This window comes from Chaetura pelagica, unplaced genomic scaffold, assembly GCF_000747805.2.
Source record: "Chaetura pelagica isolate M959 unplaced genomic scaffold, ChaPel_1.0 scaffold237, whole genome shotgun sequence".
Taxonomy (NCBI): domain Eukaryota; kingdom Metazoa; phylum Chordata; class Aves; order Apodiformes; family Apodidae; genus Chaetura; species Chaetura pelagica.
The window spans coordinates 1,201,845-1,219,945 of record NW_009953933.1 but is presented as its reverse complement, the minus strand read 5'-3'; the positions used below and the strand labels follow the sequence as shown (position 1 = coordinate 1,219,945).

Below are 18,101 nucleotides of genomic sequence, written 5' to 3'. Positions count from 1 at the left end.
GTGTACAGGGAAAAAATACTGCTTGAGGGGAGAAGGAAAAGCCATTTTGCTATGCAATGCTTGAGTTAGGGCAATGCTGCATTCCTGAGGAGACAAACACCTCTACAAGGTCTGCTGAACTGCACCAGCCATGAATTCCCCCCCGATGGGCCATGCAGGGATAAATACACACAACTGCTGTTCCCCAGGCCCATTAACATCTATTCCCTTCAAATCATGTAAAGCAGAAAGGCTGTTTCACAGATGAGGTTGCTGACTATTGAAAATGCATCCCCTCAATTGCTACATAAACCGAGGAATGACTCGAATCAGATTCCCGACCACGTCTTCAGGAGGGTGTCAGGGCTTGCTGCCTTTCTGCTGAGTAGCAGAAAGCTGTTCCTGGCAGATAACTTCCTGCAATTTCCCAGCAGGATCTGCTCAGTGGCTGCTGCAGCCACTGCTCTTCCCCTTTGCCTTTCTTTCAGGACAATGAAGCTTCTCTCTTTCATGAGAAGCGTTGCAGTCTGACACCAACACCCACTGACCGAGTTCTCAGCACAAAAACTGTAATTCCTTTCCTCCCCCCCCTCCCTTTCTTCTTGTCTCTTCTTTTGGTTTTTCTGAGGAGATGGGCAATTCCTACGCTGGGCAGCTCAAGACAACACGTTTTGAAGAAGTCCTGCACAATTCCATCGAGGCCTCTCTCCGCTCAAACACCTTGGTGCCCAGACCAGTCTTTTCTCAGCTGTACCTGGAAGCTGAACAGCAACTCTCATCACAGGAAGGTAGGAAATCTGCAGTTTCCATTTCTGCTCAAAGGTAACTCTGCTGTTTGCTCTCCTGAGGCTCAGCACACACATTTCAAGTCCAAATAGAGAAAATAAAAAGTACTGGAAGTTGTTATTTTATTTTATTTTTTAATTTTAATGATCTGCAAATATCCAGATGTGAATTGGATTTAAAATATAAACTGCATTATCTTATGTTTTGACAAAATTAAGCCACTTGCCTTCTCAGGTTTATCCATAGATGCAAATTGAAGTACTGGAAATTGTTCCATTAAATGTGTGGAGGAATCTTTGGAGATTTGGCACATAAACCTGTTGCAGGATAATTTATCATATACTGCTGAAAGTTATACAGCAAGTGATGGTAAACACATGATAGATTGCTAAAGGATGCATGCTGACTCATTTTCATTGTGAATAAATTCAGCAGAAATATTTTTAGCTTTTAGGAAGGTTTATAAATACCATGGACATAATATTTTTAGTTATTCTGTGGTTGCAAAGGTTAAATATTAGGATGTGTTCTCCTGTAAACCCTGCACAAGTTGGTATTTAACACGTGGGATTTGCCAGTGAGTGTGTGTGTTGAGAGGAGCCTGTTTTCTGAGTCTCATTTGCTCAGGCTTTTTTTTCTTGGCAGCTTGAATGTGGGGGCAGCTCAGATAAGGAAGCTGCTGAGCCAGCTGGTGCTTGGGGAGCTGTTCTGTGCAGAGTCCTGTGGCTTTCAAAGAGCTGCCTGATGGTGCAGGACCCCTGCATGCTGGGGCAGGGCTGTGGTGATCATCTCCATTTATCCACTGCTGGCACCAGCCTGCTGGTTCATGGCTTTTGACCAGGTCTGCTTCCCCTGCTCTACTTGGCTAAAGATGGCTTGGATATCTATGTGCTGAAAAATGCAGAATGGTTAACAAGCCACAGTAGCAGAAAAAACCTCCCAAGAACAAAAAGCATCAGCCCAAAAAGTAGTAGATGAAAGTATTTTGCACAGATTAAATTCTTTACTCTTACCTCATGGCAACAGCTGAAAAGGCATCCCTTGAAAAAGGAAATCTGCTCACACATCAGTAGGAATTTCTGCTTCATTTATTTCATGGGGTTTTTTTTGCTAGTATAGGACATAATAATGAATATTTGTTCATTATTTAAATGCATGTGCTGCTTATTCTGTCCACCAAGTGATCCTTCTATCAGCCCCTTTTGTGAGGATTGCATGAGCTTTCCCATGGCAACCACCTGTGATGTAAGGGAACAGGTGATGACATCAGCTGGAAAGGTGCAGCAGGAGCAGGCCCATTGTGCAGGCACAAAGAGCCATTTCACACTTCTGGCACTTCTTGCTTTCAAGGCTTTCAAAGCACCTTCCCAACCAGGAGGTGCTGGTTTCTGTGCTGCCCAGGGACACAGGATTGAGCTGCAATTAAAGTCTTACAGCAGCTGGGCTGTTTGGGTTGGAAGGGGCCTTAAAGATCTTTGAGTTCCAAGCCCCTGCATTGGCAGGGACACCTTCCACTGAACCAGGTTGCTCTGTTTTAACCTGGTTTTAGTTGTGTACTATTTTGTTTCTAAAGCATTTTTTCTGTCTCCTTTTGAGACATAAACAACCATCTAACCTAGAAAAAAGGGCAGCCTAATACCATGACATATCTGTCATGGTGTTTTGTGCCTAAAACTGATTTATTTGTGCCAAAGAGACTGTTGTGTGCCTGGTGAGAAGTTAAATGAACGAGTTGGTCATTTCTGGCCTATTTGGTACATTTTTGTAATGAACTTGCACAAAACCTCATCCAACCTGGCCTTAAAATCCTCCAGGGATGGGGCATCAACAACCTCCCTGGGCAACCCATCCCAGTGCCTCACCACCCTTAGAGTGAAGAATTTCTTCCTAATATCTCACCTAAATCTCGCCTCTCTCAGTTTAAAACCATCCCCCCTTGTCCTGTCACTATATTCTCTGATGAAAAGTCCCTCCCCAGCTTTCCTGGAGCCCCTTCAGGCCCTGGAAGCTGCTCTCAGGTCTCCCTGGAGCCTTCTCTTCTCCAGGCTGAACACCCCAACTCTCCCAGCCTGGCTCCAGAGCAGAGCTGCTCCAGCCCTTGGATCATCTTCATGGCCCTTCTCTGGCCCCTCTCCAACAGCTCCATGTCCCTCCTGTGCTGAGGGCTCCAGAGCAGGACCCAGCTCTCCAGGAAGGGGTCTCAGCAGAGCAGAGGGGCAGAATCAATCCCTGGGCCCTGCTGGCCATGCTGCTTTTGATGCAGCCCAGGACACAACTGCCCCTCTGGGCTCCAGCCCTCACTGGGGGCTCATGTCCAGCTTCTCATCTCCTCCCACCCCCAGGTCCTGTTCCTCAGGGCTGCTCTCCAGCCATTCTCCCCCAGCCTGGATTTGTGCCTGGGGGTTGTGCTGACCCAGGTGCAGAACTTGTTGAACCTCATGAGGTTGGGATGGGCTCACCTGTCCAGGAGGGGAAGCAGAGCAGAGCAGTGTTGTGGCCACTGGCTCTGCTGCAGGGAGGTTGTTCCTGGGCTGCTGGTGCTCTCAGCCCTGAGAGCAGCATCAGCTCTGACCTGGGCTTTGCAGCCAGCTTGTGTGGGTGGGTGACTGGTCCTTCCTTGGCCTGCATCTCAGGGGGCCTGGTGCTGAGCTATCTTATATATCCTATAGTGGCACCTAGAAAGGTTGGGCCAGATGGTCCTTGAGGTCCCTTCCAACCTGGCACTCTGTGATTCTGTGAAATGAAGAAGGAAGGAATTTCATGGCTGAAGTTTGGGGAAAGAGGGGAGACCCCGAATTTGGGTGTTAGTCAAGGTTCAGTCACAGCACACAACTTACCCCTGACTTAAACAGCAAAGCCAGAGAGCTTCAGGCAGGGGACAGACGGCCTGAGAATTAGTTGTTCTCACCCTGGCATCCCCTGTGGGGAACCTCGTTTCAAGCAGGGACCGTTTCTTCAGGTTCCTGGACAGCACCAAGGACACGGTCAATGCCTAATGAGTAACATCTGTACTTGGGCTCTGGCCAGGACATTCTCAAGTGCTAAGAAGCAATGAATGACTTTGGGTTTATATTGGCTATTAATATTATAAACAAAGGGTACAGTTACATTGTTGTGATCTGCAAGAGTTCTAACACCATGAACTGGTCCTCTAAAAATTGTGAGGTTAGTTAAAAAATAATGAGATTTAAAAATCAGAGGCTTCTTTTTATTTATCCTTCAGTTGTTTTTTTACTTTCTCAGGTGCAGGTGGGTCATGCATCTGCACCTCTTTTTTTTTTTTTTGCACAGGAGCTAAAAGCTTTATTTTTTGGTGCAAGGCATTCATTCTATTGTAAGTGTGACTGGGAGTTGGAGCTTTAAGGAAACAACAAATATTTCAAGAGTTGGCAAGAGTAAAGTCATTGTCAAGAGGAGAGAACCCAGTTTGCTGTAATACTTTCTGTAACTGGGTCACCCTGATCATTCAGTGTTTTCTTGCCAACATTTTCTGTTGTTTCAGTCATTTATGCTGTAATAATTTGTAGCAGGCAGCAGAGCAGATAATGAGGAAGAAGAGGAAGAGGAGGAGGAAGAAGGCTCAGAATCAAGCAGTCCTCCCATGTCCTACCAGATGAAGCCTCCCCCAGAAGGATGTTGCACCACTGATGGTAAGAAGTGCTCCAGCCTTGCAGCCAGAGGGCATCTGCCCTGCTGAAAGGGCTCAGATGGGGGCCACTTCCCCTAGAATGCATCAGAAGGAGAGGATCTATAGGTTGTGGAAACCCAAACTCTCAGAGTTCATTACCTGCCACACCAAGCTGGGCTGCTCGTGGTTGCTCTTGTGTGTGACAGGGGCTGTGTCACATGAGCATTCCTGTTGGAACCCCTGGTGTGAGCAGAGCTGCTGTCCTCATGGGCAAAGAGACCTGCCAGAGGTTGAGTTTGCAGGCTTGGCATTTGCTAAAGGGAATTTGGGGATTCCTACCCTTCTGTTGTTGTTCTTTCCCATGTAAAGTTCCTTGTTCAGTGTTGCCGTAAAAAAATACTTGAAAACCCGAAAAGCCAGTGAAATTCACCAGATACTGAGAATTATTATCTCAGTTTTTGAATGTCTGATGCATTAATAAATAGTCCCACAAATATGGAGTTTGCAGAACATCAGCAAGAGACACGTCACTGTCCATTCTCAGATTTTGCTTTGTTTATTGTACTGGTAGCATTTGTTTATGGCTGAGCAAAAGGCAGGGAAAAAACCAATCTCTTAGTTTGTCCTTGCCCTCGTAGTACACAGCTTTGTTTTTCACCAAAAATACATGAAATCCCTTAATGAAGACAGTTTTGGGAACTAAAAAAAAAAATAATCTTGTAAAATACACTGAATGTTCTGGTTTGGTTTGTTTTTTTCTCCCCAGGTTTCTGCCAAGCTGGTAAAGACTTGAGGCTGGTTTCAATTTCCAACGAACACATTGAGGTGCCCTCAGGGTTTTTACTTGTGGGTGCAAAGTCCCCACACTTACCTGATCACCTTCTAGTGTGTGCTGTGGACAAGAGGTTCCTGCCAGACGACAAGGGGCGCAACGCTCTGCTGGGTAAGTGGCTGTGCCTGCAGCCAGGGGCTCCTGCCCTGGGCAGCTCTTGGAGCAGCCTCTTCCTGCAGAGAGGGCAGCAGGTCTCACTCCCTTCCACCCCTGCTGTCGTGCTCCAGGCTGGTGCAGCTCAGAGCTGGCTGGGTTTGCCTGCAGAGTGAGCCTGTGGTCAGAAATGCTGCTTCACCTTCTATCCACTAGTGCAAGGCTGGAGTTGTCCCAGCAGTCTGTGTCCTGGTTGGTGGGACTGCTGAGCTGGGAACTGGGCTGCTGGAACTGGGCTCTGTTTCAGCTTCCCAAATACTGACACAGACAGACTGTGGGTCTGTCACTGGGACTTTCAGGACACTACAGACATGCAGAGAGTTTGATGATAGTCTGGATTAAAAAACGACCTTAGTGATTTACCTCTTTGAGAGAGGGATAATATTCTCCACTGTGTTTGAACAATGGCATGAGTTCTGGATCTTAACCTATGACTTATTATCACAATAGAAATAAATATGAATGATTGTAAGTTGAAATTTTTCCTGCGTGTATAACCTGGTAATACAGTGAGTTTGAATAATACTATTTGTAGGATACTTCAATGTCTTGCTTCTAATCTATTTAAAAAGTCTAACTTCTGACATAAAATGGGGTCCTTATTTGTATTGTAGTCTTTCTGGTGGCCATTGACCTCATCCAACTCAAGATTTGGAGTCATGTGAATGAAAGAACCAAATATTAATGTTATTAAAGTGGAATAGTCTTTATATTGGGACAAGTGGCATAACCAGAGGGAGAACTCTTCAGTCAGGCCCTCTCAGGTTCTTGTGTGCTCTTCTCTTACTTAAATGCTGCTTCATGTGTCTGTGTACCAGTCTGAGTTTAAATAGCCACAAGGAAGCATTCGTCATGGCTTTTAACAGTTTCCTTTCACCAGCACTGAGGGATATGATGTGAACTCAGTTGTTGTTCCATTTTGGGCAGCTCTTCCAGGCCAGTGGGATGACAGAGCAGCGTGAAGGTGCAGAGGGTGATTCTATGTACAGTAATTTCTTTCCTCATGTGATCTTGCAGGGTTGGATTGGTCACAGTACGTTTGACTAGTGATTGTAAAAGAATTAAGAGGGTTGTAAATCACCCACGTGTTGTCATTTTAAAGATAAAGACAGGAATGTTGTACCACTCAAGCCATTCAGCACTAGCACCATTAACAGCTTAGGCTCCTGAGGCAGTTAGCAGAGAGGAAGTGGTGTATTTGTTAATTGCAGGCTGAACAAGAGCAGAAAAAGGCAACAGGAACATAACTGGGAGGTTTTTATGCTACTTGCATCCTCAGCTTATTTATTGAATACATTTTAGTTTCCTGACACCATTTAAATGCTTATTTTTGGCTGTTGTTATACACATAAACACCAGTGAATCACCTTCTTTTGCAAAGAATTTCAGTAATTCTGTAGAATGGCTTTTATGTACTCTACAACAAGCTTAAATAGGAGAGAACCTACATACTTAAAAATCCCAAGTCTTCAGCTGGAAGCTAGAAATAAAATAATGTTCCTGGTCCCTAATCTAATGAAAAATCACAGTATACCTCATTGACATGGAGATAGCATAGTTTGTACAACAGATCATACTGTAGATAGAAATGATTGTTTGATTCTGGTTTTCATGCACTGATCCAAGTGAAATCAGGGTAAGGAAAACCAGCAGCAGACAGGAACAGTCTCACAGCTCCAGACCTGGAGAGGTCAGAGGCAGGACTATTCTTGCTGTAAGTTCTCTCTCCATTAGTACAACAGGGACCTTGGCTGAAGTTGAAAACATTTCACACGAAGAAGGAAAGCTTTTAATTGTCTTGCCTTTAAAGCCTGGGTAGAAGGATCATTCTGGGGATTTTGAGCTTAGGCTCCTCTCCTTCAGACATGTTGGTCTTTGGAAACAACTTGGCCAGTAGTTCCATCAAGCCTTTCTGAGTGTAGAGGGTAACTGAATGAGCTTCATTCGGAGTTGAACGAACTGTCCTCATGATGTTGTCACATCCCGTGCTTTTGGTGAGGCTTCTTATTTTCAGGCACATCAAGCCCATTGTTTTTGCTTGATTCCTTGCTTTTTGTCTTAATATACTGTGGTTTTGTAAGGCAGCTGTTACTCAGTGCTGTAGATTTTACCCAAAACAATTTATCTGAAGGGAAGAGACACCAATGAGTTACCCAAGAGTTTCCTGATTTCTCATGGTCTGCCTGCATGTCTTTGTGAAGATGCCTGTGGAGTGTACAAAAATTCCAGAAGAAATCAGGAAATGTCTTGGTAGTTCCTGGGCCAGCTTTTGACTTCTGGTCTTGTCCCCATTTGGGGCTGTTGATGTGCCTCTGGGGCTTGTGCCAATTTATTGATTATGCTAATCAGTTGTCCCACCATCCAGGCATACGTGCCTGTGATTTGACAGTAATTTCTATTGGAGGGTTTTTTTGTTGATTTGTTTTTACGATTGACATGTTATTCCATGGGAAAAATCCCCTTTCCTGACAAGACTGTTACGATTGACATGTTATTCCATGGGAAAAATCCTCTTTCCTGACAAGACTTTGGCAAGCAGGGATCTGTGTCTGAGCATGTAGCTCATATGACTCTGTTAATCAAGTTGGAGCACAGGTTTAACTGCTCTGCAAAACAGATTAGCTTTTTGCCTTGAGGAAGTTGTTTCCTGGGTTTTATGTGACCTAAAGGACTGCTGAGACAGAGGAAGCACTTCTGTGATCCTGTGATATTTATTGTTTCCTAATAAAAGCAGTGAACAGGTACCACTTCCAAAGGTTTTTTCTCTTTGGGGTTTTTTTCCTCCAGTTCTCACTCTTAAGGAGAGTCTCTCAGGATAAACAAAGCAGCTATTCACCCATCATTTTCCTTCCAAACAGCTGCCCACTTCCCTAGCAGGGAATAAGAAATCCTTTTTATTTTCAGTGGGCCCCTCAGGTCAGAATGACAGAGGAACAGATTAGCTGGCTTGGGTTGTGAGCTGTGTGTGAGATGAAAACATTGCAGTCTAAAGTACTGTGACTGCTTCTGTTAAAATGTGCTTTTGGGCTTTTGTAGTAGTTGTGAGTTTCTGTACAAGGAACCTCTCCAGCTTGACCAGATTGATTTAATTATGTTTTAAATTTAGGACTTCAATCTTCAAATGAAGTGGGACTGAGTAGGTGGGAAAAATATGGAGCATTGTCAGCACTTGTGTGCTTCTTGTGAGTAGAACTGGAAAGGAGAAGTACGTGTGCTGAGAAGTTGAAAATACAATCATTCTGCCTTTAAGCAAGCTGCCAGCTTTCCACAAAAAAAATAAATCAGTATTAATTAAAAGCCTATTATTGATTTTAAAGAGAAACAAGAAGGTAATTTTTGTTTGGTTTATGGAAGATTAGAGCATGAAATAGTAGATGGGCATCGTTCCATCCTGAAGTCCTCTTGTCATCCCTAGCACAAGCTCTCTGTTGACCCAAAGGAACCATTTCCCCAGGGAGAAGGTAGCTCAGGTTTCAGACCCTTTTAGCCCAAGGTTCTTCTTCTTACCACAAGGTCCCTACTGTGCGAGAGCTTTTAAATTATGGGCAATTGATCACTGTGGCGTGAGCAAATTCAAGCAAATGCCTGGGATGAAATGCCAGAGACAATCAAACACCTTCTGATTAAACAACCTTTAGAGGGTAACAGCCTCAAGTCAGGGCTGTGTATGAACTGGTGACCTGAAGGTGAAAGGCTTTTAGCCCCTCAACTCCAGGCATTGATTTCTAATTCTCTTGTGAAATCAATCCCATGACATAGATATATTGAATCACCTCCTGGCTGCCCCAGCTCCTCTGACCTTTGTCCTCTCTGTAATGTCTGGAAGAATATTTAATGCATCTTGTTTCATAAACAAGCTGCCCCCTGTATCAGCTGCTGCCTCAGGCCGTGGCCCGGGAGCTCAGGGAGGGGAGCAGGATGAAATGTTTGGGTCCTGCAGGTCAGGCAGTGCTGTGAGCCGGGCCGGGGGTGAGGATGAGGATGGGTGGGTGAGGATGGAGCAGCACCTCACTGCCCCGGCGGGCTGACCTCCTGTGCTCTGCCTCTGGTTAGGGGTAGAGAGAGGGGACTTGGGAAAAAGGGGTGTTTCAGGGAGCACCACCGAGCCTGGTTTAGGCAGGCGATGGTTTACAAAAGCTACCAGTGGTGACTGATCTGAAGCCAACATGAAGATGCTCCGTGCCCGCTGCCCAGCGCCCGCGGCAGGAGGGTTTCTGGGGGGCTCTGGGGAGGCTGGGCCTGCCTGGCAGGAGGGGACAGCCCAGAACCTGCAGGCCGTGCTGGAAACGCTGCCCCTGGGGCTGGTGTTGGCCAACAGGCGAGGGGTGCAAGTGGCAACCAGTCCAACCTGCACAGGCAGGGAAGCTCTCACTGCCCAGCAGAGCCTTTTCCAGGGCTCCCGGGCCCGCCCGAGCCGCGCGCAAACACCGCGGCTTTTGCCACATCCGCTCTAATTCTGTTTCCTTTTGTTGCGGCTTTTATGGCAGCTACTGAAGGCTCTGTGATGTTAGACAGATGCTTTTGTGCTGACAGATACAGCACAGAGGATTCTGCGAAGTCATGACTTGTCCTGATTTTATGAGTCATAATGACCTTTATCATCCTCCCGACCGGGATCAGAGAGAGAGCAGGCAGCTCCCAGTGGCTGTTAGCCACCCGTTCCCATGGATACCAGACCCATTTCCACATCAACTTAGGTTTTCAGTAAATTCTTCTGAACCGTTTGAAAACTCATGAAAGTGCTCGGGTTGTAAACCGAGCAACAGGTGTTTACAAAGCATTATCTTTCAGTGCTTGTGTTTTTCGGAAGGGAAAGATATTGACCGTTCATTTGAAAACTTAATTTGTTTGAAACATGTGACAGAAACAATAACTTCCATAAAGGGCTCTGATCTACCATATTATTGATCCTTTACTCCAGCTGTTTATTTCCAGTGTTACTGTCCATAAGTTACGTGAAATACATTTCCTTTATTTTTTTGCCTTCTTCCAATTCACTGAGCACGAGGTTCCCACTTCAGCTGCTGTGCTGACACACACAGTTTGTTAGGTGTGATTCAGACAAAGGAGAACTTCATGCTTCAGGTCATCTGTGGGGAACAGAGAGAAAATTTCTGTGGGGAAAAACATCTTCTAATTGCACACTAAAGGATCTCTCTGTAGATACCAAGAATTTCCAGGTAGTTGCGTTGGTCTGAGGCAGATTAAAAGTTCTAAGGGAATACTTGGGAAAAATTCTTTTTGGGCAAAACACGTGGTTTAAGAGTGAAAAGGCAACTTGTCAGTGGTGCAGGGAGGGCCCTTTATTGACGGGGATAACGGCACCACCAGCACCAGCCCCTCTTTGAGGCTCCAAATGTGTATCCGAGGAGAGGAAATGGCAGGATCCTTGGAAATGCCCCATCCAGCCTGAGCACAATGAGCTTCTTTAGGTGCAGGGACTGTGTCTCTGTTGTGTCTGTAAAGCTGCAGACACTTTGTTTCCCTCATCATAAATAGTTCCAACTGCTGCAACGTGCTAATGAGGTCCAGCCATCGTCTGGTAAAGATGCTTTAACTGGAGACCCCAGAAAGGCTTTAGCTTTCCTTCCTCTATAAAAGCATCTGTAGTAGGAACTTGGTACTTAAATATACTTAGATCTAATTAAATGTAATAGATTAAATAAGTTTAATTTCTTGAGTGTTAATGGCATGGTTAATGTCAGTGAGAGCTGAACCAGGAGTGAAGCATATACTTTCTGTGGGGTTGAATAGGGCTGGGCTTAGCATGGGGGTCAGTGCTCTTCAGTCAGAAACTTCTTGATTTCATGTTTCATTGGCAGGTAATAAATAGGAGCTGGGATCTTTATGGGATAAAAGGAAAAATATGGCTTATTTTAACTGTTCAGTAAATGTGGGCTCTTCTTGCAATCCAGTAGCCAAAGTGCAACTCTGTGGACTTGGTGTAACTTTATTTTTTTTTTCAGGAAAATGTTAACAAAAAGTTAACTCTGGGGAAAAAAACATAAATGCAGCTTTTCTCCAGGAATGAGTAATATTTGGATGTTATTAATAGTGATCAACCTATCTCACTGGATTGTATGTATTGTTTATTTTATCAGGCTTCTCTGGCAATTGTGTTGGCTGTGGCAAGAAGGGTTTCTGCTACTTTACAGAATTCTCAAATCACATTAATCTTAAACTGACCACTCAGCCCAAGAAACAGAAACACTTAAAGTATTATCTGGTCAGGAATGCACAGGGAGCTCTGACCAAAGGATCTGTGATCTGCTGGAAAGGGGCAGGTAAGATAATGAAGCTGTCTTTCTCGAGCTCTGGCTTTCATCACCCAAGCTGAGCTGTCAGAGGGGCTGGCGTCTGTGGCCAACCTGAGACAGATGGGGAGAGAGAAGGGCTCTGTGATTGAGGTGATTGCTGGAGCAGCTGTGAGAAGCAACTGACTGAGGAGGGCAGGGCTGGAGGCACCGGGTCCCCCTTCCATGTGGGAAATGATCAAATCCAATATGCAGAGAAAAAGCAAACGATGCTGTTGTCACGGGGTGAGAAGTTTCTCTTTTGTTAAGAGTTCAGAGGCCAGCAACCTTCATCCAGCACCTGCTCAAGCACCTTGTTCCAGCTGCCGGAGGGGTCGGGGCTCTCGGGAAGCACCTGGAATGAGCCACTTCCAGCAGCACACCTGGCGGGAGCGCAGCACCCAGGTACCGCTCGGGAGGGGAACGCGCTGCCCTTGCACCTCTGCCCCCTGAGCATCTGAACCCCTGTGTCCTGGAGGGAGGGGATGGGCAGGCGAGGAGATAAGCACCCCAGCACCTGGAGTGGGGCAGGTTGGGCAGAGTTAGGGGGTGTTACAGGGAGAGGCAGCAGCCCTGCTGGGAAGGCTCTCACTGCCCCTCGCTGCCCTGTGGGTTAGCCAAACAGGAGTGGGCACCTTGCAGCTTGCCTGGGGCAAAGGCAGACTGCAGGGTCTTCAAGCCACTCGTTTTAAAGCTGCTGAGAAAAGGTAGTACCTTGCTGCAGCTGTTGCTTGTCTGGGCACAAATGACAAGTGTAACAGAAACTAGTGTTTTTCCAGCTCTTCCTTCAGATCCAGCCTGTTTTCTGTGGGGACCAGAGTCTCCTTTCCTGCAGGCATTGTGTGGCCATCAGCTTAAAAGCTTCTGAGCTTTTTCTTCTGCTAAGAAAAGTGGCTTTAGTAGGAAAAAGCAAACTAATGCTCAGTAGCTGTAACATTTCTCTATTTTTTTTTCTAATTAAAAACTATTTCTGAAATATTTACTTTTCCATTGGCTTGAATGGAACACAAGTGGAAGGTGATGGGTGACAGAGGCCAGAGTGATCTCTCTGAGCTTCTTCATAATGAAAACATCTCTTTAGAGTCTTGTGACTGCTACAGAGATTCAGGCAGAACTGAGGCACATCTGTTGGTAGTTATATTCTCTGTGAGACAGAAGCCTGTTACAGGGCTGGGGTCTGGAATACTGGTGCCCCCTGGAACAAATCATTCATCTCTTTCAAACAGCAGATTGACATTCTTGTTTTTCATCAGAGGTTACATATATAAAAAGGTTACATTAATTACAGGCATATTAGTCTAGAGGAAAGCTCTCTTTTTAATGCAGAATAGTTAAAAGAAGCTCAGAAAGAGGCTGTTAGATTGGAATGGACATTTAGGAGGTTTTTAGTAAATTCTCAACAGCTTCTCTCATTCCTTTAGCTAGTTCTTGAGTAAACCACGTAAGAGCTTGTGTCCACCTGCAGAGAAGCCAAAGGCTGTGACATCTGTGTTTAGCTGCAGAGGGGATGTCACCCAGGCACCCAAGGAGTCAGACAGCAGTGATCTGCTATGGGAGAGCAGTGGGTGGGTTTGGTTCAGCCTTGCTCCATGAGCAGACCCCGGTGCCTCTCTTGGAGGAGATGATGAAATGATCAGTTTATTCTACCAACTCAGATTTTTGGCTGAGAGATGTTTAATGTGAGTGTTTTTTCCCTGCCAGCTGCAGCCATGGATCACAGCCCTTCCACAGCAGTGTTCAGCTCAGCTCAGAATGGCAAGGAGTCGCCTAAACAGCAGCTGGTGAAAAGTAACCTGTCTGCTCTGACCAGACCTGCAGTGTTAGGTACTAGTCTGGGTTTGCTGTTTAATAACCCTAAACTCTGTATTCCATGGGTGTAATGGAAGCATTGGACAAAGGATATCATTATTATGAAACCACTATTTCATTCCAAGCCCTTTCCTTTTCACATTTTTTTTCTGTGTTAATTTTCTGTTTTCAGCCATAGCTTTGGTACAGTTCAGATTATTGATCAGAAGGTTTTTGTCATAGCTCATTAATTTACTAGAAGTGCAGAATATGTTCTGAATCCAGGTTCTTAAAGAACCAGTTTGCATCAGCCTCAGCATCAGGCTTTGTGAAGGGAATTAGGCAAGATTTAGAAGGAATCACTCACAGGTTAATTCCTGTGTTGCAGTTTCCCTTGGGATGAAGCACTAGACTTTGACAACTGGCTCCAAATTAAAGAAGCTCTCCTCACTGCATCATTACTATTCTGATTTGTGTTAATAATTTTCTCTGACAAACTGTGTCCTGTGCCACTGGCTTGTTCAAGCAGCAAAGTTAGTCTTCACTCTGGCTAGAAACTCTGGGCTCTATTTTAGAATAAGTCTTCCCAAGTTTCCCTGCTGGCATCACAGCCCAGTTACTTCCATCTGCCCATCCAGGCTCTCCATCTCTTTCCTCCATGCAGCAGCACATTCTTGCCAGTTCATTTCGGTGGGTTACCTTAACACATCTGCAGGAAAGAGCAGGGCATTTTCCAAGTAAGAAGTCTTTGTATTTCCCTCACTAGCTTGTGGCTTTTGTCACATTCTGCCAGGAAAGGGGATGAAAGGAGGAGCGGCAGGAATAGCTAAATGGTGCCCTCAGCTGGGAACCGGTTGATGGGCATCCTTGAAAGCCTGGGCTCCTGCAGGGGAACAAGCAACGTGGGTCTGAAGACCTCAGGTTTATTTTTAATATCTTTTGCAAAATCAACCCCTCATTTTTTTATATAAGACTCTTGCCCTGTCTCGGATGTTCCATGGGCCTGTTAAGCCGTTCTGCTCCCACCTCTGCAGGGCCAGGGCCAGAAACAAACAGCCCGATGCTGCAAGAGGCTGAGAAGCTCCTGGAGGATCTGGGGCTGTCAAGGGTTAGAAATACTTGATGCTAGTGCAAGCTCAGCCTTCTGGGGGTGTGAGGGAGTGCACAAGAAGATTCAAGTAATTAATCGAAGGAAAGTTGAGAAATTAATCATCAGGGGCTCCTAAAAAAACCACTGAGAAAGTTCTGTTTGTACAGGCTGAGCTGGAGCTACACGTGGGTGGTTTGCCAGGATTAATATGCAATAGCCTGGACCCAGCAGTGGTGACAGCAAGAAGTGGCAAAAATCCTGTAAATGGGAAAATTCTTGAAAAGAACTCAGATCTTGATTCATATCACCCTGAAACCATGGAGAGTTTTATTTTGCAATAAGCTCCACAAAACACCGTGTCCTGTGTTCAGAAATAAAAGGACCAAAATGCACACAGTGGTGCCTTCAAATTCTTGACACTTAGAATCATTCTTAGTAAATGTTTCATTCTTCCTACCTTGTTCCTAGTACAGAGTAAACATTGCTATAAACTAGGTGAAGTTTACCTAGATAATTAAGAGTTCTCTGCAGCAAATAGTTTCCAGCAATTTAAGCAGGATACAGCAAAGTAAAATAAAAAACATAAACCAATTATTATATTCATGGAGTTGACACTGTTTGCCACAGTAATTAATGCACACGTTCAGTCTATCAAAACATATTGAATTATATGCACAGAACTGAATACATTTTATTCTAACACATTTCTGATCTATTCTTGTTATTCAGGCACTTTAACAAATTCGGGGCCTCCCAAAAAGCGCCACAAAGGTTGGTCACCAGAATCTCCATCATCTACTGAAACTTGGAACTTGCAGGTCAACCCACAGGCTCAGAACAGAACTAAAAATGGTAAGTTAAACCCAAGGCAATGATGGTGTTTGTTTCATCATGCAGAAAATAACAGAGGTAAAAAGCACTATTTAAAAGACACCTGCAGATTTGCAGAGTTTAGGAAGGTGTTTGGTACCTGCATGAAGGTGTTTCACTTCCACTGATATATTTTTGAGGCTCTGAGCTTAACTCTCATTAAGCTTCAGTCATCAAGTCATTATTAATGAATCCCAACGGGTGCCTGTGCCAACTTTAGACACCAAAACACCACTGGGATATTAAAACTAGTGTCAAAACTCAGGTCGAGGTGCCCTCTAGAGTGACATACAGTGAAATAAGCCCACTTTTCCCAAGAGGTTTTCATGTGCTGTTATTTAAATTAAATTTATCATTAAGAAGTTATTATTAAGCAAACATGGAATCTCAGGTTTTTTCTTTCTTGCTATAGCAAGAAGACCTGTTTAGAAGCAGTGAAACTAAATGTATGATACAGAGCACACAGATCATAGCTATTGGCACATTGACATAAGTCTCTTTATTCTTGCATACAGACCTGGAACTGTTCTATAAACATCTGAAAATCTTTAGTGACAAATATAATGTCCAAGGGTGTGACTATATAATTAGTCCTCCAAGAAAGGCAGCATAACAGTCTGGGGGGTGGTGACAGCTTCTGACACGTGTGATGCCACCATAGCAAGCGTTTCATATGGATCACAAATGTGGGTATGAGACAGTGCTGAATACCTTTTATTTGAGGACCTCACTATCAGATCTGAGGCTAGGAATAATCTGTCTAAAATCATAGATGGAGGAAGCCTGTCCTCTGCACCACACTCGGCTTTGGTGGGGCCAGCCTCATCTCCCATGGTGGGCTCAGGAGAGCCAGTCTCAGTTCCTGACAACTTGCTGAAGACCTGTAAAGCAAAGCCAGTTATATTTAAAGGTAAAAACCCCAATCCCCCAACAAGACCTTAAATATTTCAGTAAGAAATGTAAGGGTATGTCCTATTGCTACACACCCCAGAGCTTTACTATTAAAGCTGTTTAGTGCCTATCTGTGAGATTATGGAATTCTGTGCAAACATGTGTTATTTTGTAGGTCATGGAAACTTCCCATATCTTTGTGGGAACATCAATGATGTGATAGTGAGTCCTTTGTTGTACACCTGTTACAGAAACTCACAGTCTTTATCTAGAGCATATGAACAATACGGGGCCTCCACAATACAGCCCATTTCAGAGGAAATGCAGCTCTTACTGACCGTCTACTACCTTGTGCAACTAGGTAAGATCCTTCTGCATCACACACTGCAGGGAGTACTTTACACCCTGGCATATGGGAAATGGAATATTAGGGCAGGATGAGATTAAGTGTCAGCCTTAGGAAGTGATACTAAACAATTTCATTTGAGGCAATGCCACAGAACTACACAATGAGTTCTTGAAGACCAGGCAGATTGAAATATAATAATACAAAGTTAATCATAGAATCATAGGGGTTGGAAGGGACCTCTGAAGATCATGGAGCTGGTCAGTCTTACCTCAATCCATGAGAAGGTGATGGAGAAAATCTTCCCGGAAGGCATTTCCAAAACTATAAAAGACAAGAAGGTGGTTGGGAGTTGTCAGTATGGATTTATAAAGAGGAAACAATGCTTGAGCAACCATTTTGTCTTCTAAAGGGAGATGACTTGCTTGGTGGACAAGGGGAAAGCAGTAAATGTTGGAGTTTTTTACTGTAGGGGTAGTCAAACACTGGCACAATTTTCCCAGAGGGGCTGGAGGAATCTTCATCTTTTGAGATACTCAACACCCAACTGGACACTGTCTCAGCAACCTGCTCTCGCTGGCACTGCTTGAGTTGGGGGTTGCACTAGATGATCTCAAGAGGTCTCTTTCAACCTAAACAAGTCTGTGAGTCCAACCCCCCCTGCTGCAGCAGGAACACCAGGGGAAGATCCCACAGGAACGTGTCCAGACAGGTCTTGAAAGTCTCCAGAGGAGGAAACTCCACCACCTCTCTGGGCAGCCTGTCCCAGGGCTCCGTCACCCTCACAGGAAAGAAGTTCTTCCTCATGTTGAGGTGGAACTTCCTGTGTTGTCACTTGGTGCCATTTCCCCTTGCCATGTCACAGGGCACAAGTGAACAGAGACCGGCCCATTCTTGACACCCACCCTGCAGGTATTGATAGACATTAATAAGGTCCCGTCTTTTCTTGCATCTTCTTGTATAAGCTGGGACCTCAGCACCTGAAAATAAGAAAGGAAAAAAGTTGTAATTCACTGCTCTTGTGTCCAGTCTGTGGGTTAGAAGTAGTTTTCTGCTGAGACAGACAGCCCTCCACCTCTTCAATATGTCTAACTACTGATACTCAGGCTCAGAATCAGAGCAGCTTTAAGTGTCACCAAAGGGCTCCAAACGCAGCCCCGGCCTTGCGCCGCCCAGGCCGCTGGAGCCGCGTCTGCAGCGTGAGCATCTCCCGGGAAGGGCAAACAAGTAAACCCCAGCGTTAGCATTCTTGTTCAGCTGTTTCACCGCGTCTTCGTTGTGCTTCCAGCCTCGGACCAGGTCCCCCTGATGGAGGATCTGGAGCAGATCTTCACGCGCTCATGGCGGGAGTCGCACCTCTCCGAGATCCGGCAGTTCCAGCCGGCGCTGCCGGGCCTGGGGGCCCCTGTCCCCCCTGTCCCCTCTGCTCCCCCTGCTCCTCCTGC

At 45.3% G+C, this 18,101-nt stretch overlaps 1 protein-coding gene across 1 annotated transcript in view; it reads left to right on the top strand.

Annotated features, from left to right (window-relative positions):
* The first annotated feature begins 610 nt into the window (after nt 1–610).
* GREB1 (growth regulation by estrogen in breast cancer 1) overlaps nt 611–18,101 on the top strand; it is a 59,635-nt gene continuing 42,144 nt past the window's right edge. The window contains exons 1-10 of the mRNA XM_010001713.1: nt 611–767; nt 4,293–4,415; nt 5,160–5,336; nt 11,480–11,662; nt 11,942–12,076; nt 13,373–13,495; nt 15,279–15,401; nt 16,192–16,329; nt 16,486–16,671; nt 17,945–18,082. Coding sequence (XP_010000015.1) covers nt 611–767; nt 4,293–4,415; nt 5,160–5,336; nt 11,480–11,662; nt 11,942–12,076; nt 13,373–13,495; nt 15,279–15,401; nt 16,192–16,329; nt 16,486–16,671; nt 17,945–18,082 — 1,483 coding nt within the window. The remainder of the gene's footprint in view (nt 768–4,292; nt 4,416–5,159; nt 5,337–11,479; nt 11,663–11,941; nt 12,077–13,372; nt 13,496–15,278; nt 15,402–16,191; nt 16,330–16,485; nt 16,672–17,944; nt 18,083–18,101) is intronic.